A 19509-nucleotide genomic window follows, 5' to 3' on the forward strand; every position below is an offset into this window, starting at 1 on the left:
ACATCTCAGGCCGAATTCGTAAATTTTCAGGATTGTTTGAAGGTTATCTAGGTAATTTGGTGGGGACAGGCGATTTGGGGACCCTGCTCTTCCGCCATCTTGCCCCTCCCCCAGATGATCTGTCCATTGATATAAGTGGGATATTAAAGTCTCCTACTAATATTGCATTATTATCCATTAGTTCCTTTACATTTGTTATTGTATTATGTTTTATGTCCCAAGTTAGGTGCATATTTACAATTATGTCTTCTTATGGGATTGTCCCCTTTATGACTATATAATGCCCTTCTTTGTCTCTTTTTACAGTCTTTATGTTAAAGTCAATTTGTTCAATAGAATTATTGCTACTCCACCTTTCTTTTGACATCCATTTGCATGATAAATTTTTCTGACCTTCACTTTCTTTTTTTTTTAAGATTTTATTTATTTATTCATGAGAGACACACACAGAGAGAAAGAGAGAGAGAGAGAGAGAGGCAGAGACACAGGCAGAGGGAGAAGCAGGCTCCAGGCAGGGCGCCCAACATGGGATTCGATCCCAGGTCTCCAGGATCATGCCCTGGCTGAAGGCAGCACTAAATCTCTGAGCCACCCGGGCTGCCCTGACCTTCACTTTCAATTTGTAGGTGTCTTTAGATATAAAATGTGTCTCTTGTAAGCAGCACATTGATGGATCTTGTTTTTTGATCCATTTTGACATCCTATGTCTTTTGATTGAAGGAGCAATTAGTCCATTTACATTCAAGGTAATTATTGATAGATGCATTTATTGTCATTTTATTACTTGTTTTGTCATTGGTTTTCTCTGATTCTGTTTTGTTTTTGTCACTTTTGGTTTCTCCTTTACACTCAGTGAGTCCCCTTTAATATTTTTTGCAGGGCTGGTTTAGTGGTTATGAACTCCTTTAACTTTAGTTTGGGAAACTCTTTCTCTCTCTCTCTCCTCTCTCTCTCTCTCTTTAGAGCATAGTCATCCATCTTTACCTTTTTATTTGTTTATTTATTTTTTTATAAATTTATTTTTTATTGGTGTTCAATTTGCCAACATATAGAATAACACCCAGTGCTCATCCCATCAAGTGCCCCCTCAGTGCCCAGCACCCAGTCACCCCCACCCCCCGCCCACCTCCCCTTCCACCACCCCATGATAGCCTTGCTCAATAGAGTATTCTTGACTGCAGATATTTTCCATTCAGCTCTTTGAATATATCATGCCATTCCTTTCTGGCTTGCCAAGTTTCTCTTGATAAATCCCCAGCTAGCCTAATGAGTTTACCCTTGTAAGTTAAAGACTTTCTTTGTCTTGCTGCTTTTAAGATTTTTTTTAATCACTATAGTTTGTAAATTTAATTAAAAGTTAATTACAATATGTCTTGGTGTTGGCCTGCTTCTGGTGATTTTGATGGGAGTTCTCTGTGTCTCCAGGATCTAAATGTCTGCTTCCTTCCCAGGTTAGGGAAGTTTTCTGCTATTATTTCTTGAAAAAAGTTTTCTACCCCCTTTTCTCTCTCTTGTTCTGGAACTCCTATGATTCGAATGCTATCACATTTAAAGGAGCCATTGAATTCTCTAAGTCTATTCTCGTGTGTTATAATTTTTCTTTCTCTCTTTTGTTCAGCTTCATTATTTTCTATTATTTTGTCTTCTAGGTCATTAACTTGTTCCTTTGCTTCTTCCACCCTGATGCTCATTGCATCAAACCTGTCTCCAATCTCATTTATTGTATTTTTCATCTCTGACTGATTCTTTTTTTTAACTCTTTTGTCTCTGTGTTAAGGGTCTTACTTATGTCTTCCATTCTTTTCTCAAGCCCAGTAATTATCCTTATGATTTTTGCTTTAAAATCTGTCAGACATGTTACTTATATCTGTTTCACTTAGATCTCTGGCCATGGCCTTACCTTGTTCTTTCATTTGGGATAAATTCCTCTGTGTTGGAATTTCTGTATAAGTCTCTGCCTTCTTCTATGTGTTAGAGAAGCTGGTTATGTCTCCTGTTCCTGAATGAAAAAGAAGTCATGTAGTGCCCAGGGCCTGGCATTTCAGGGAATATCTCAGGCTTATGCTACTTGACCTCTGCTATTGTGTTTTGGCTGCTCTATCCATTAGGCCAATGGTCTCTGCTGCAGAGGCTCTTCTTGTCTGCTGTTGGCGGTGTTTGGCCTGAATGTGGTGCATTTTAACTAGGTGTGCTCTGGTCTGCTTATGAAATGAGACATGACACCAACCTCATCAGAACTGAGACCCTGCAGAACTCTGAGCAAATATAGTGTGAGCAGAGCTTTGTGCTGTTCTTCTAGGGAAGGGGCCTACCATGCTAGGACTGAGGCAAGCTTGACTGAGAAGGGCAGCTGTGCCAAAGCATGGGGCAGGGGGTGCTTGGTATAAGCAAGTTAGGCAGTCAGTGTCAATGCTGATCTTCTTCCCTCAGGTAGCTCTCTGTGTTTATGCTAAGGGGTGGGGAAGGGAAATGGCCCCAGCCAGCTCCTTTGTCCCCAGAGGTGCCTATAAACAGAACAGTCCAAAAAGTTAATAATCTCCCCACTGTGTGCCCCAGGTGGTTTTCAGATTGCTGTTTCCATACTGTCTGCCCCCAGGCTGTTTGCCTGCCTTCTCTCCAGGAGCAGAGGAGTGCCCTCTGGGCTCTATCCCAGTTAAGCCCATTGACCTTTAAAACTTCAGGCTTTAAGCTCTGTTTGTTGCAAGAACTCATGAAATTCAGCCTCTCTCATTTTCCAAACCAATGACTTTGGGAAAACATTCTCCTTTTGAATTCCTCTCTTCCTCTCTTGTTCTTCCTCTCTCTTTGTCTCTCTCTTCTCTAGAACCAAGACTCCCTCCTGTTCACAGCACTTATGATTTGTTTCTCTCCCAAACTACATCTCTATACTTTCTATCTTCTTTAATGTGGCCTCCTCTCTCCCTTTAGTTGTGGAGTTTGTTCTGTTAGTTTTCAGGTTGACTTCTGAGATATTTTGGGTGATTTGATAGTTACCTAGTTGTGTTTGTGGAATGAGATGAGCCTAGGGTCCTCCTACTCTGTGGCCATCTTCCTCTTTTCTCTTTGCACCTCCAGTATTTGTACCCATTTTAAATTTATATGAATTTCTTTAATTCCATGTCTTCTTTTTCTGAAAACATTTCATAACATTAAGATAATTTCTTTTAGGTTTTAGTCCACAAACTCATTCAAGGATTTATTATCCTTCACATGCTAAGCACTGCACTAATAGATAAGGAAACCCTCACTCTAGTCATGGTTTAAAAATATAAACCCTGAGAAAGCTATTTAAGCTTTCTGTGTTCAGAGCACCAAAATAAAACTATGTCATGGCTCTCAAATGCTTATAGAGCCAAGGAAATACCATAAATGAATTTGAAGCTAAGACATTTCATTTACACAGAATCCAAAAAGGCACATTCTTCACTTCCACCAAGAAACTAGCTCTCTTCTATTTTTTTTTAAACACAAAGCCCTCTCCTATTTTGTTTTCCTTTTTTTTTCTTTCTTTCTTTTCTTTTCTTTTTCAGAGAGAGAGAGAGATAAGGAGGAGGGGGAGAGGGAGGGAGAGAATCTTAAGCAGGGTCCATTATGGAGCCTGACATGGGGCTTGATCTCACAACCCTGAGGGTCATGACTTGACCTGAAACCAAGAGTTGGCCAGTTAACTTACTGAACCACCCAGGTACCACTTGTTTTCCCATTTCTGACAGAGTCAAATATTTCCCTTTCTTAAATTTACTATAAGAAAATAAAACTACAAATGCAATGGTTAATATCAACAGATCATTGGCCACAATATTACCAATCCATCAAGGAATGCCAGGATGGTGCATACTGGAAAGCCAAAACCCATCTACAAGAAGCATCTGCTGCTCACCATGTAGAAATGCAGGCCCAGTACTGCCTAATATTTCAAATTTTCAAGAGAAAGCCAACATATAGGTTTTTATTTGAAAATCATTCACTTGAAAAATGTGGGCAACCAATTTAAGAATTATAAGAACACAACGTGTCATCACTGTGGAGAATAAACAACATATAGTTAGGGCCAGCTGCAGCCTAGGGTTGTCAGTTTAAGAAATTAGGACTAGTTGTTCTCTGTTTTTTCTTACTCAGTTTTATGATTTTCATTAGAAATCCTGAGATTGGGATCACAGTGGCAGGAATCCAATTAAAATCACAGCTACAACTCCCAAAGAGAGTCTTAATGTTACCTAGGTCTTGAAAGAAAAAAAAAAAAAAAGAATCATCCTAGGAGACGTCACTCATTACATTTAATAAAGTAGCTGGTAATAAGAAGCTTGGACCATTGGACCCAGCAATTGCACTACTGGGCATATACCCCAAAGATACAAATGTATTGCTCTGAGGAGGCACCTGCACTCCAATGTTTATAGCAGCAATGTCCACAATAGCCAAATTATGAAAAAAGCCCAGATATCTACCAAAAGATGAATGGCTAAAGAAGATGTGGTACACATATGTATAATGGAATACTACCCAGCCATCAAAAAATTAAATCTTGCCATTTGCAATGACATGAATGGAACTAGAGGATATTATGCTAAGTGAAATAAGTCAAAGACAATTATCATATGATCTCACTCATACATGAAATTTAATAAACAAAATAGAAGATCATGGGGAAGAGAGGAAAAAATAAAACAAGACAAAATCAGAGAGGAAACAAACCCCATAAGACACTCTTAATCATAGGAAACAACCTGAAAGTCACTGAAAGGAGGGGTGTGGGGGGCATGGGGTAATGGGTGATGAATATTAAGGAGGGTACACGGTATAATGAGCACTGGGTATTATATAAGACTGATGAATCACTGACCTCTACCTCTGAAACCAATAATACATTATAAGTTAATTGAATTTAAATTTAAAAAAATTTTTAAACCAAAGAAGCTTGAAAGAAGATCATTAACTGATAAATTAGGAAATGCATGTGTTTGGGTGCCATTTATAATTCTCTTGAGATTTACAAAATAATAGACTTGTGATATTTAATGTTGCTAATATTGATTGAAAGTTGTGTAAGTTTTCTGAAATGGAAAGATCACTTGATATATTATTGACCAAGTTTTTACATCATCAGCATCCATATATTCCCATGTCAGAAAATGCAAAGTAGGACTGATTATATTACTTAGTCCCATAGGTTCAGTAGACACATGGTTTCCATTGTGATATGCATACACTACATCAGCTTAAGGTATCTCCAAGTGACTAATGGTACCTAAAAATAGTTTCAGAGAAGACGAATTGTCATGCCATTTATTAGCCATATGTCCTTCGACATGTTCCTGAAACTCTCTGGACTCTTTTTTTTCATCGGCAAAATAGGAATTTTTGTGACTATTAATCAAAACATTATATGCAAAAGGCTGACATAAGGAAGGTACACTCAGTAAATGTTCATTGAATTAAGAGTGTGAATAACCAACTGGCTTTGTTTAGGAGATTCTGGAATATCTAGGACAGGGTTTCTCATGAGAATATCCTAACAAATTAGGGAATTAGTGGTGGGAAAAAATGGAAATTAGAGTATGCACATAGGAAATTACACAGAGCCCAAATTTTATCTCTATAGCAGCCATACTGTCAAACTTTGGACTAACCTTTGGGTGGATTCAGATATACAATTTATACTTTAATAATAAAAGACACTGAGAAAATCTAAAGATGATTTTCACATTTTTGGTAACAAATTCCTTTAATATTTGTGCAGTTTGTTGTATCTCAGATCATTCTTAAATTTTGACTTTAAAAGGACCCATTTTATTATCACATCATCAGGGCAGAAATTAAAGTAGAACTGATACAGCTAAGGGGGAGCAGGGCAGGAAACTCATGCTATACAAGCTCAGAATGTGCCAAGGTTTCAATTTAGTTTATGAAAATGTCAGAGACTGTCTGTCACAGTTGCTCCAACCTCATGAGACTCTCTGTCCATGACTCCATGAAATCACTGCAGGTGGCCAGTTTCTAGGCCATTACAATTCTTTAAATAATAGCTAAAACAAGATACAAGAGCATTTATCAAGCGTAGAACTGAAGATTAGAAGAAAACTTTTGGCTGGTAGATGCCTGTAACTTTTTGATTGGTTGGGGGTGGGGGTGGAGGATCCTTTTAAAATAAGGAATAATTTAGAATTTCTGATATTCTGAGTTAGTATTAATAGTTGGGACTTATGTGAGTTTTTGACCTTGGGTAATTGCCCTTCCAGTACTGTACGCTGTTATTCTAAGACTTGCATCTAACCTTTGGCCCATTTTGGAATCTCTCCTGCCTTAAAGATGGTGTACAGATTGCCTGAGACATAGATTAACAGCTGTGTTTTTTTCTGGCAATTCAAGTACTTTGAATATAGGTCTTGGCAGTTAAAATGCTAGCCTGAAAACTCTGCACTGAAGTTCTTTGAGAATTTATCAATTTGTGTTTAGGGACTTTTCAAATGGAAAAATGAAGTCATTCATGTTTTCACAGGCAGTTCCAAATTCCAAATTGTGTCAAGGGTAAAATGTTTCTGTGTTTGAAGGGCCAAGGCAGACTTACATAACCCAGAAGAGGACAATATAATGCTACCCCAGAAACAAATTATAAGGCTTTAAAATTTTGCTATTCTATAACTTTACACAATAGGAAGTGGTTCTTCCTCAGTTTCCTTAGGGAAACTGAATTTGGTTTTCATAAAAACCTATAAGGCCCAGAGAATTAGAAATTCAAATACTTATCATAAATAAAGAAGGTTTTGTTTTATATTTTCCAATTTGGGAAACTGTCTCTCCAAGGAGTTTTGCCAGTGACATGCTCTATGAGTTTTTCAGTGTTGCTACTGGTAATTGTGATCTGTGTACTTTTTCTTTTCTTTTTTAAAACAATTGAGACTTCAGAGCCTTGAAGACTGACTGCTACATAAATTCACAGAATTCATTAGTCAGATATTTTTCCAAGCTAGATTCTTCTTATTAGTCCATCTTTCACTCATGTTTTAAGCCCTGAAATGGGATGTGGGCTACATAACATTAAAACCCAGAAAAGGGTAAGGTACATTGTAATTGTTGAGAAGTTAAGAAGTATATGGAGGGCTTTCTATTTGTGGTAAAGGTTTACATACTTGTGTTTGTACACAAGTAAGAGTTTCTACAAAGACAATGAGCTGGTTAAACCAGTAATAGCAAATAAATAAATAACAAGTCTTTGGTTGGTTTGGAACTAAGGTATTCAAGAGGTATATTCTAGAAAAGGAATTGAGAGGAGATGAAAATATGGATCAACAGGAAGGGGTGCATCATATCATTGAGTGAATATCCTGGCTTGGTTTTTAATTCCAGACTCCATGACTTTTCTACAACACTGTGCTGCATTCTGTCTACAACTATTTCCATTTGGGAACCCAGCAACTGATTTCAAACTGTAAGTATATACATTGGGAATATGTGCAAGCAATGAGCTTGGTGAGGAAGAATGGTGAGTAAAAAACACTATTCACCTTTAAGAAAAATTAAAAAAAAATTGATAAGACAGCTTTTCTTACAGATTCTCTGTGCCAATTTTTTTTTAAAGCAAATGTTTCTAACAGAAACTCTGATACACACCCTAAACCACCACAGTGAAAGCACAGGATGTTGTAAGAAAGAATTTAAGAAGAAAATATTAAAGAACTTGGAACTCAAAATCTCCCAGAAGTTTCTTTCATTTACAACAGAATAAAATCATGAAAATTCTGTAACCAAATACTTTGTTTTAAGGGTGGGACAAGATATGTTTTTTTAAAGGTTATAAAAGCCAACCCAAACTTTTATTCAAACTGATATTATTTGTTGTGATTTGCTTGGCTTTATGGCAAGCACAGGTAGACAAAATGTTCTCCACAGAGCCTGAAGATGGAAGATAGTATGGTCATCCCATTTCCCTTTAGAAGGTGAACAAACAGAATGTATTAGCACAGCAGTGCCTAAAATGATTATGCCTATCACCCACTTTCCTGTTTCTTCACCTAAAATGACATAGAAGCCATCTATGTTTTCTCCTTGCAGTGTTTTAATTAGAATATATTTTTTCATGTTTCATTTTTCCATTGTTCTGTCTCAATTTGGTTTTCTCAGTAAATTAGAAGAAAAACCAAGAAATCAGTAATACATAGAATTTCATTATCTATAGTAATTTGTGATTTGGAGTAAATAAATTTAATCACTTTATGTGTTTGAAAGTTTAATACAGTTCATGTTAGTCTGCAAGTATCTGGACAATTATAAACTTCAGAAGGCCTACATTTTTAAATTTTCTCCTAGTTTTTTATTTCACTATATACCATTTATTTTCACTTACTGAGATAAGAATTTATCAAATTAATTTATACTAAAGAAGTAGCATTCATTTATTTCACAAATATTTATTAAACATCTAACATATGCCAGACAATAACTAGACACTGGGATATAGTAGTAATATCTATAAAGAATCTTTGCCCTTACTAATCTATAATGATCCATCATAGAATACAGACAAACAAGAAATAAAATATAGGGTGCTATATTATAATGACAGTAGTACTTACAGAGAAGTACATGTCAAGAAGCATCTAAGTTTAGGTGGGATCAGGAAAAGTGTATAGAAGGTACATTCCACAAACCTCTCCCTTCTGGGTATTTTTCAGTCCCTAAAATTTTTCTCATTTGTTTGTTTCTACATTTGTTGTCGTTCTGCTCCCAATGTATGTAAACTTCTTAAGGACAGTGACTGTTTTGCTCATTCTATGTGTCTGGAGCCTAAACAAGGTCTGGCACACAATGGGTACTCAGTAAGTATTTGCTGACTGACTAATGGTAAGAAATGATGCTGAGAATGTAAATGACAGCTTTCTACGTGATGATCAAATGTCATTTCCCAATCAGTGGAAAGCATGGAATGATTTCCAGCAGGGTATCACAGCAGTTCCTTGGAGAAAATGGATCAGGCAGGAAAAAAGTTGATGAACTTCAGTAAGAGAGCTATGCCCAAGTGTGAGTTAAAATACTTGATGGCAATGGAGTTGAGAGAAATGAAAAGATTTAGGAGGCATTTAAGACGTACCATCAACAGTGATTGGATGTGACTCAGGGAGGGTGGGGATTAGTCCAGAAGGATTCTAAATCTGAATCCCTGGATAGTTGGATGATGTTAATAGTATTCATGAAGATAGGAAGCAAAGGAGCAAGAAGTTTTCTAGGGGAATATGAAGAATTCAGTTTTGAGCATACGTATTTTGAGGTGCTTCCATGATACCCAAGTAAAAATGTCCAACAGATAATCAAATACATGAGTCCAAAGCAGAGAAGGATGTCTGGTCTAGAGATAGAAGTTGAACTTCTAGTTCAATATTGACATTCAGTTGAATCCCAAACTTGTTAGAAAGTTGCAACAGAACAGAATACCTTTTCTTTCCATTTTCATGACACTTGGCACGCCACACTTGCTAAGCATTAGCTGTTGCTGATGACAACTTCCTGGTGTCAGACTAGTCTTCAAGTTGAAGTGCTGAACTGAACTGACAGGGGCCTGGCCTAGTGCAATTTCCAAATTGCTTGGCAGCTGAAAGAGGTGAAAAACTCATTACCAAGCCATCTGTCCTGAGGTTCTGTCCTGATTTCTAGGCCAGAGAAATTTGAATAATTCTGAGAGAATTTAAATAGCACACACAGATCAGTAAATTCATTCGCTATCAGCTCTATATCCTAGTTTTTCCAACTTAAATAAAACCTCAGGAAGTTGAGCAAGGTGGCAGTATTAGCAAGTTGATACTCTAGAGGTAGCCTTCATTTCAGAAGAACACATAATTTTAAGAAGATCAGAGGTATTCATTAAGTACACTACATTTTTGTTAGTTAGTTTTTTCCTCCAATTTCTATGATCTGCTTTAATCCTATATTGGGGTATTCCCGTACAATAACATTAAAGAATAGGCAACAATGAAATTAATATAATGGTCAATTTGAATCTCTTGCTTCTTGTAGAGAAACTTTTTTGGATTCAGCTTTTCTCCTCTACTTCTCTCTAGTCTTTTCCTCTGCTTTTTCTTTCCACTTTTCCTCACTGTCTCTCTTCCTCCTTCCGTTTCTTTCTTTGAATATTAAAAGAGAAGGAAATTTTGAGTCAGATACACATGGGTTTGAATCAGATCTCGAATTTAGTTAAATGGTCTGAAAGTGTTTTCTAAGTTTTAAATAATTAATAATAATAGTATTGATAATTAAAAATACCATGGGGTTACTATGAGGGTAAGATGAGAAAATATACATAAAATCCACTGCATAAAAACGGCTCACAGTAGGTATTCCATAAATATAGTTTGTAATCTCTTTCCATTTCCATTTTCCTCCATTAGGAAGGTTACTGGACCTCAGCATAATGAAACTTGTTAAGCACTGTTAAATTAGGTTCAGTGAGTGATGGAAGAGAAACCTGGATGATAATGGGTTCAAAAAGTGAATGAAAAATAATGATCTATAGACAGTAAGTGACTTAGCCATTCTTTGAAAAAGTAGATGAGGGCAAAGGAATATAGAACAATGGAGCCACACTATGAAAGAGAATTAGAATCAGGGAAAAATTTTTGTTGGTGATGATTGGTTGTTTGATGGAAGTTTGAGTATCCCCATAACAAGGGAAGGAAGAATATAAAAATGAAAGTGACCAATAACAGAGAAAATACCTTAAGGGAATAGAATATAATAGCAGCACTGATAAAAGTTAGCTATAAAAACAAATAGCCAAATGAACACAAACTTTTTTTGGACAGTATATAAGCAGGGCCTTTGGAGACCCTGACTCGCTGTGACCTAGAACTTCAGTAGCCTATTATTATTAGCCAACAGGACCAAAGAATTCAGTGTTCAGGACTGAACTATATGCAGCTATATATAGGGGCCGCCTATATACAGCTGTCTTTTCCTAATGCCTGAAATGGCAATTACTTATTATACATCAAGTGTTCCGAGCCATAGAGCTTAAAGAGACTATCTTCAGGGAATTCAGACATTAGTTTGAATGTGAGTTCTATAACCTATTATTATTATTTTAAAGATTTTATTTATTTATTCATGACAGACACAGAGAATGAGAGAGGCAGAGACATAGGCAGAGGGATAAGCAGGCTCCTTGCAGGGAGCCCGATGTGGGACTCAGTCCAAAAACTCCGGGATCACACCCTGAGCCGAAGACAGGCGCTAAACCGCTGAGCCACCCAGGCATCCCTCTATAACATATTATTTAAATAATCTTAGGAGGGCATCCCCGGTGGCACAGCGGTTTAGTGCCACCTGCAGCCCGGGGTGTGATCCTGGAGACCTGGGATCGAGTCCCACGTCGGGCTTACTGCGTGGAGCCAGCTTCTCCCTGTGTCTCTGCCCCTGTCTCTCTCTCTGAATAAATGAATAAATAAATCTTTTAAAAGTCTTTAAAAGATCTTTAAAAAAAATAGTCTTAGGAGAGTTTTAAATTTTCTTTAAGCCTCAGTTCTTTAACTCTAAAGTAAAAGTAATGGCTCCCACCTATTATTGGAGACAATGTACCTCAAGTAATTAAGAATGATTAGCACACAGGAAAAAATTTTCTTTGTGGTGTTTTAGAGTACTGTGATTTTCCTATTTGCTTATTATTGAATTTTTTTTGTCTTCTTTCCATAAAACATTGAGCACTTCTAATATAACGTGTTTGCAGAAATTTGAGCTGGTATCACCATCAATGGTGCTATTATAGGGTGGTGGAAGAAGGAGATTGCCCAGGATTTTGAATGTGGTTTGAGTCAATAGAACTGTGACATTCCCCCAAAGAAATCCAGGCCTTCTGTGCCACAGATGGCGTGTGACACATAACTTATCCATAGTATCCAGCCTCAACAAAAGAAAAAAAGAAAACTTTCATTAAAACTTTTTAATGCTTAAGACATTATGCTCAGGAACTTTAATTAAGACTTTGACATCTATTCATCTATTTTTTTCAGATTTAAATCAAACTGATTTTTTCCCAATGTGATGGCAATTATAAAACCAATAAAAGCACAAAATACAGAAATTCAGAGGTAAAGAGAATGTCTCATTTAACTGTTTCATTTACAGACATTATTACTATAATTATCATAATTTAATAATTATTGTATTTAGCTAGTAGTTTTGAGTAGGCCAATCCATTAAGAATATATTTTTAATGTAACAAACTCAGAATGTAAAAAAACATAATTTATGAATAACCCAGCTTTTATATTGTCTTTCCTTAATCCTGAGTTCATATTCCACCTAGAAAAGGCAGACTCTATTAAAAAAAAAAAAGGGCAGACTCTAACATTAAGTACCACCTGTTACATAATTAAATTGAATACTGAAGAATATTTGGAATTGCTTAAAGTAATAGGGCAAAGGGGGGCTTAGGAAAGACCAAATAGAATGATTGTTTGATATAGAAAAGAAGCACTTCTCAAACTTTCATGTGGATGTAAGTCAGCTAGAGATCTTGTTGAAGAGCAGATTCTGATTCAGTAGACCCAGAATGGAATCTGAGATTTTGCATCTCTAACAAACTTCCAGGTACCAAGGATGCTATTGTTCCCCCACCATACTCTGAGTAGTGAGGAAGAAACTAGAATCCAGTAATGAGTGAGGAAGGACAGTGGTATGTGCCTATAGCTCAGCATCATAGAAAACCCCTGAAAACTCAACCAGCAGCCACCTGGCATCTGGAATCTCTTATCTTCTAACATGACAGCTCTCTGACATTCTGATGCTTATAACTGACTTATATCCATCCATAGGCAGAAGTCATACCTCTGGAAATGTTTCTTTATCTAGAAACCTGATGGACATTGGTCAGATAGCTAGAGAGAAGTAACAGTAAAGGTGACATCATCTCCTGAGTTGAAAGAGCAAAAACATAATCAGGAATCTAATCAACTGCCTTTATCAGAATTGTGCCATTCCATATACCTAAAACTCTGATATGTCAATAAAATCTCAGTAAGAAAAAAAATGATTGGGCCATTCTTCACATATTCCAATGGTGACTCTAAAGGTAGATCACTTGAGAAAATTATAACAAGTCTTTCTATTAAGATTCTTTTATGATCAGCCTATCATTATAAATAGCTCCTCTCCATCTTTCTCCAGTATAAAACAAATTCAGATTCACATTCAATTTTGGTAGGCTTTAATTCTTTACTAAATAATTTTATTTTAGAGGGGGTCACATAAAAAATACTTGAATATATGAAAACCTTAAAGACACATTCTCTAGTGAATTTAGAAGACTGTCAAAAGTGTACTGTGCATGAAGATGTTTACTCAGCAGGGAACTTTCAAAAATATTTAAGTGTTTTATCTTTAACAGCCAAAGAGAATGTCAAAAGCCTCGCTTCCTGGCTAGACAATAAGCATCCTGTCCTAAGCTTAGCCGAGTACACAGCATATCATTTCAATTGTTGCGTGAGTGATGGCGTAAGTACGACAGCTGACACCGTCACTAAACTATATTCTTGGAAAAAAGGCAATCTATAAACTCAGAGAGGAAGATTTTGCTAGCTGAGTGTTTATCTATATTTGCCACCTGGGGAAAATAATAGCTTTATTTTAGAATGTGTTGTATAAGTAAAGATATATCCTAAATTTTACAAAGGAATAGCAGATGCTTTTGGTTTTTTTCAGTCATTGCCATTTTGTTTTCTGGGTATGTTAATGTAAAATTACTCTCCAAAGAGTTTTGCAAATTTATCTGTACCCTTCCTCTGGGCAAAAGAGTTGTTGCAATTGCTTCAGAAATGGAAACCCTGATTTCTGTTTCGCAGGTATTTTTGAAGACACAGCAGCACAGTGGGACTTATGTTCACTTGTCTTTGTTCCCCTGATAAGCAGGAAAGCATCCTGGAGGGGAGAGAGAGGCACAGGCTGTCACTGGGAAGCTAAGGTTCATGTTCCCTGTGAGAGCCATCTCTGTCACTAACATGATGCTTTACTTAAACTACCCAGACAAAAATAGATCTGCGCTTGAGCTGGGAAAGCAGTGGGGAGGAAATGTATAAAACTACAAGTTTAAATATTTCAGCTCTGTCTGTGAAAATGACTACTTGTTTGTCAGTAACCTTGATCAGATTGGTTCACTTAAACTGCCACAAATTGATCCACCTTTCCTATCATCCAAGTGAATTACTTTTGAAATGATAATGAACACAGTCAAAGAAAATGTAGCAAATTAACTTGAAGCTGACACTCTATCAATTTGGACCAGCACTAATGACATTTGGATAGGAAACAATATTGAATTAAAAGCATATTTGCCCTTTTAAAAAATAAGAGGTAAATTTCAAAACAACCAATTAATAATGATTTAACTGTATCAATGAACTTGTTCTAGGATGTAATTATTAAAATTAAAGCTACAATTACCCTTTCTCCATTAGGCTCCAATTGTTTTATAGGGATTGTTATCTTTCCAATTAGATTATAAACTCTTTAAGGGCAGCAATAATGCATTTTTCATTTATGATTTAGAGCTACATCACAAGATCTCTGTGCTACCCATAAGCTCAACATGGATAGAGAGATGGGAAAGGATTCCAATCTAGCCTCTAAGGAGTCCTCCATTTGCATTAAGGGGATAAAACATCCTCTGTGTCATCAAATTCCTAATTACTCTATTTATTTTTTGCCACAGCTAGATTAAACTAGACATATAATGGGGATTTGGTGACGGAGAAGGCTAGGACATTTCATACCCTTGTCTCACTTTATGATTGTGGCCCTGATGCTACAGAACTCATTGTGCTACTTCTGAGAACTGAATGTAGTAAATCTGACCTTTCCTGAAGTTTAAATTTCTATTCCTATACTTTAATAAAATAGAAGGATCTCTATGCAGTGATTCTTGGTATAGTCATTTATTTTGTAGTTATAATACCACTAATATTTATTATTTATTGGGCATGTTTTAATGATGCATACTCTAAATAGATTATGTAATTTTATATACTCAAAAACCCTATGAAGTACTTATTATTAGTGCTAATATAGAGATAAAGAAGTTGAAGCATCAAGATCTTAACTCTTCTCAAACATCTGAAAAGTGAAGGAAAAAGTATTTGAAACTGGGTCTGACTACAAAGCCGTGCTCTTAATGTGAAGGTCTTGAACATCTGCAACTTCTTCTCATCTTAGAAAATAAAGCATCTCTATGTTTGTCAGGTTGTATGGCTACTGAATAAATGCTGTATAGTGATATAAGGAAATAGATGGAAGAATTATTTGCTTCAGGTACACCTAAAACACTACCATAAAAATGCTTAATGAGATGCAGTTGAATGCTGAGATGTAGTTGCTACCTTCAATTGATAAAAAAAAAAAAAAATGAACTCAGCCTTGTTGGATGATAGATCCTGAATAATTTATGAGACAAGAGATAGACTAGATTGAGAAAACAAAATATTTTGTTCCTTCTCTCACGAGGTCAACCATAATAGAAAGCAAAAGAATGGTTGATGCAAACACCAAAAAAAGAGTGAAAAAGAGAAGTCACAAATTGGGAGAAGAGACTTGTAATGCACAGGACTCACAAAAAGAACTTCTGCAAATGAATCAGAAAAAGAAAGAATTCAATAGAAACATGAACAAAAGACTTGAACAGGCTCTTTACAGAAGGGTAAATACAAATGGCCAATACAAAGAAAAAGATATACTGTCTTAATAGAAATCAATTGAGGTAAAAATAAAATCTCAGTGAATTACCATGTTATATATGCCAGATTGGCAAAATACTACAAGTTGGGTGAGAATATGAAGTAACTCAAGCACTTACACAAGGCTGGTGGGAGGACAAATAGATATGACTACTTTGTAAAGCATGTTGACATTATCTAGAAAGTTGTTTTACAAAAAAAAAAAAAGAAAGAAAAAAAAAGAAAGTTGTTTTACTCCTAGATATATGCCATAAGGGCATATATCCCTTGTCCCATTGGGGACAATGTCCCATTGTCCATGTACATGGCGGGGGGTGGGGTGGGGAGGCTCATAGCAACACTAGCGTAATAATCAGGAAAAGAAAAGAAAAAGGGTAAAAAGAGAGGCATCTCAAATATCAATCAACAATAAATGGATACATAGATTATGGTGTAGCCATGTGATTGAATATTACATAACAGTGAAAATAAATACATGTACAGCTACATGTAATAATGTGAATGGGTCTCAGAAATTAAGGATTAAACAAAAAGCTGTTGCAGAAAAATACATGAAAAAAATTTCATTTACAAAAGTCTTTGACATGGAAGATTAAGTGATATAACAAAGGAACGATAATGCAAAATCCAGGCCAGGACAAGGATATTCTATGCAGAAAAAAGTAGAAGATGAGACTTTGAAAAGACTCTCACCAGACAGCAAAAGTAAATGTAGCATTTTCTTCTTAACTTAGGCAGTGGTGTCCAGGTGAATACTGCATTATTATACTTTTTCAAATTTTTTGTGGCTTTTTTTCAACTATAGGAAAAGAAATATAACACAAAATTGACCATTTAACAACTTTTAAGTGTACAGTTCAGTGGAAATCATCATTCTTAAATAAAAAGAATTATTTTTTTTGTCTAATAATATTTGATTAAAGGGGTTTACAGCAATACTTGGTGATAATTATATCATTTTCTTATCTTTGGTGAATTTTAGCCAGTTCATGATTGTAAGAAAAACTCTCATTTTGGTAAGTTACTATATTGAGAAACTTGGTTTTCATTGCTGAGAAAAGTACATTGAGTTAGTCTGGCGTAAATTAATATAATATGTAGAGGAAGATTAAGATGTTCCATCTCAGGCAGCTCCGGTGGCTCAGTGGTTTAGCGCCGCCTTTGGCCCAGGGCGTGATCCTGGAAACCTGAGATCGAGTCCCACATCAGGTTCCCTGCATGGAGCCTGCTTATCCTTCTGCCTGTGTCTCTGTGCCTCTCTCTCTCTCTGTCTCTCATGAATAAATAAATGAAGTCTTAAAAAAAAAAGATGTTCCATCTCCTGAAATAAATAAAAAGTAGCAATATATTTGCAATGGGATCTGAAGATTCAGTAACACCTAGAGTTTATCTGCTACTTGTATGATCAATTGTAAAACAAATTTAAAGTCACATAGTCATTTTATTGCACTCATTACATTTCAGTACTCTTTATAATTATCTATTAATTATTACTAGTCCAGTAATTAAAAAAATTGACAGTTGCATCTGTACATTTCCCAAATATTACATAGTTAAAAGTAACAAGTAATTGTTTTATAATGCTTTCCATAATACCAATCCAATCATTCCTGTGTTCTGTGAGGAGAAAGGATAAAATAGCAGGTATGAAACCCAAAGGAGTTATTTCAAATTTTCCATCAACTCACACTTTCGAGCATTATTGATCTCATCTCTTTCTCCAACGCTAGGATTTCAGACCCAAGCTTAGCAATTTCTTGTTGCAGTTGTTCATTTGTTCCCTGTGCTCTTGCAGCATGACTTAATCATTTGTTTAAATCCATTTGTAACTCCAGAAACAGCAGGAAAAAGAAAGGGAACAGAGTTGTGTTAGGCAAGAATTTTCTGTTTTGTAATAAAAGAAGCCATTGAACACCAAAGCTGATTATGAAACAAACCAAATCAAGGTCTGAAAATTCCACCAGGGAATGAAGCATGATGGGAATTTTCAAGTCCTAATTTCTTCTCTGCCTACAGGAGTTCTTGGTTAAAAGCAATGTATAAACTCAATTTTAAAAAATCTGGCAAGACTTCAAAAAAAGTAGCTTAATCTGCTATATTCTATGACATTTGATAGCCAAGTCATGCTTTAACAAGTTTGTTCATTTAATAATTACAATATATTATGTGATACATTTGCCTTTTATAAACTAGATTTTTTTTCATGAAGTATTGTTTGTTCAGATTTTTAAAAATCTCAGTTTCTTTACAGGATAGTTATCAATATTCACCATGTGTAATTTTATGTTACACATTTATTATTAAGGACTTAGCCAACAATGCACCATGAAGAATAATGATAATACACTTTGCTGGTTCTGCTTCTTTGAGAATTTAATTAAAAGTAACCACATGGCACCAAGAAGGTGGCATACAGATGATTTGTGAGAAACAACATGGCAATGTAAATTAAAACTGTAAACAACTGTTTCATTGAACAATAACTATGTTTCTTTCTTTTTTTTTTTTGAAGTGAACATAACGTCAGGATTTTATTGTCTTCATAACAAAATATGAAATTTAGAACTGGATCACTTGGCCCTTTCTCTTCTTATCTCCTCCCAGTTCAAAATGCTTGCATTTTTTAATAGCCAGCATTCTCTTAGATCTGCAGTTGGGCTCAACACATTCAAGCCTCAGCACAATCTTCTTTGTAGTTTTAGCCTTTTTCCAGAAAATTGGCTTAGTCTGCCCACCATAGCCACTCTGCTTCCGGTCATAACGCCGCTTTCCCTGGGCATAAAGAGAATCTTTGCCTTTCTTGTACTGTGTCACTTCGTGGGGTTGGTGCTTGCCACACTTCTTGCATAAAGTCCGGCGGGTTTTAGGAACATTCACCATCTTTGCGAGAGCGCTATCGGCATGGAATAACTATGTTTCACTGCATTCTGAGAGGCTAGATCCACTAGAATCCATTGGATGACAAATCTCAACATCCACATTCTCAATTGCAGAAAGAAATGAAATACTAAATGTACTATCTAAACCTATTATAATTTGTGGGAGCATTCACTTAAGCATTTTCTGGAAATTAATCTCTGGGGTAATACACACAGTCCCAATTTGATAAAATTGCAAATAGTGATGCTTCACTAGATTTCTATAAATCTCTGATATACTTTCCTATAAAAAGTAAAAATATGTGTATATTACAAATATATGTGTATATGCATATATATATATATACAGATATACACACATACACCTACCCACACACACATATACATATATTTCCTCTACCCCATCCCACCCATACTCTAGGTGGTACATTTTTAGTCAGTGAGATCTAGCCAACACACTGTATTATACACATATTTCTAGCTAAAGGGCATTAGTGCGCCACTACCACACTGCAAAGGCCCTCTCTGCCAAAGAGTACTCTACCTGATTTTCTTAAGTTAACTAGGTTCTAAATTTTTTTTTAATTTTTATTTATTTTTTTAATTTTTTTTAATTTTTATTTATTTATGATAGTCACAGAGAGAGAGAGAGAGAAAGAGAAAGAGGCAGAGACATAGGCAGAAGGAGAAGCAGGCTCCATACACCGGGAGCCCGACGTGGGATTCGATCCTGGGTCTCCAGGATCGCGCCCTAGGCCAAAGGCAGGCGCCAAACCGCTGTGCCACCCAGGGATCCCAGTTAACTAGGTTCTAAAACATGTATTGTTTACTCTGTTGTAACTGCTGTATTATTTTTTTATGGTGAAGTTTTGACCCATGATGAATGACAATAAGTCAAAGAGTACAGAAGTAATATTTAC

The 19509-nt window shown here is 35.9% G+C and overlaps 2 protein-coding genes across 2 annotated transcripts in view; both read right to left on the minus strand.

The window, feature by feature from the left end:
* Positions 1-19509, minus strand: part of LMNTD1 (lamin tail domain containing 1) — a 381533-nt gene that overhangs the window by 293149 nt on the left and 68875 nt on the right. The gene's annotated exons all lie outside the window — the stretch shown is intronic.
* LOC129505640 (60S ribosomal protein L36a-like) lies at positions 18255-18605 on the minus strand. Its single transcript, XM_055318806.1, has one exon. It carries the CDS (start codon positions 18588-18590, stop codon positions 18270-18272), a length of 321 nt encoding a protein of 106 aa, XP_055174781.1. The 5' UTR covers positions 18591-18605; the 3' UTR covers positions 18255-18269.

The sequence above is a fragment of the Nyctereutes procyonoides genome, unplaced genomic scaffold (assembly GCF_905146905.1).
Source record: "Nyctereutes procyonoides isolate TBG_1078 unplaced genomic scaffold, NYPRO_anot_genome, whole genome shotgun sequence".
Taxonomy (NCBI): domain Eukaryota; kingdom Metazoa; phylum Chordata; class Mammalia; order Carnivora; family Canidae; genus Nyctereutes; species Nyctereutes procyonoides.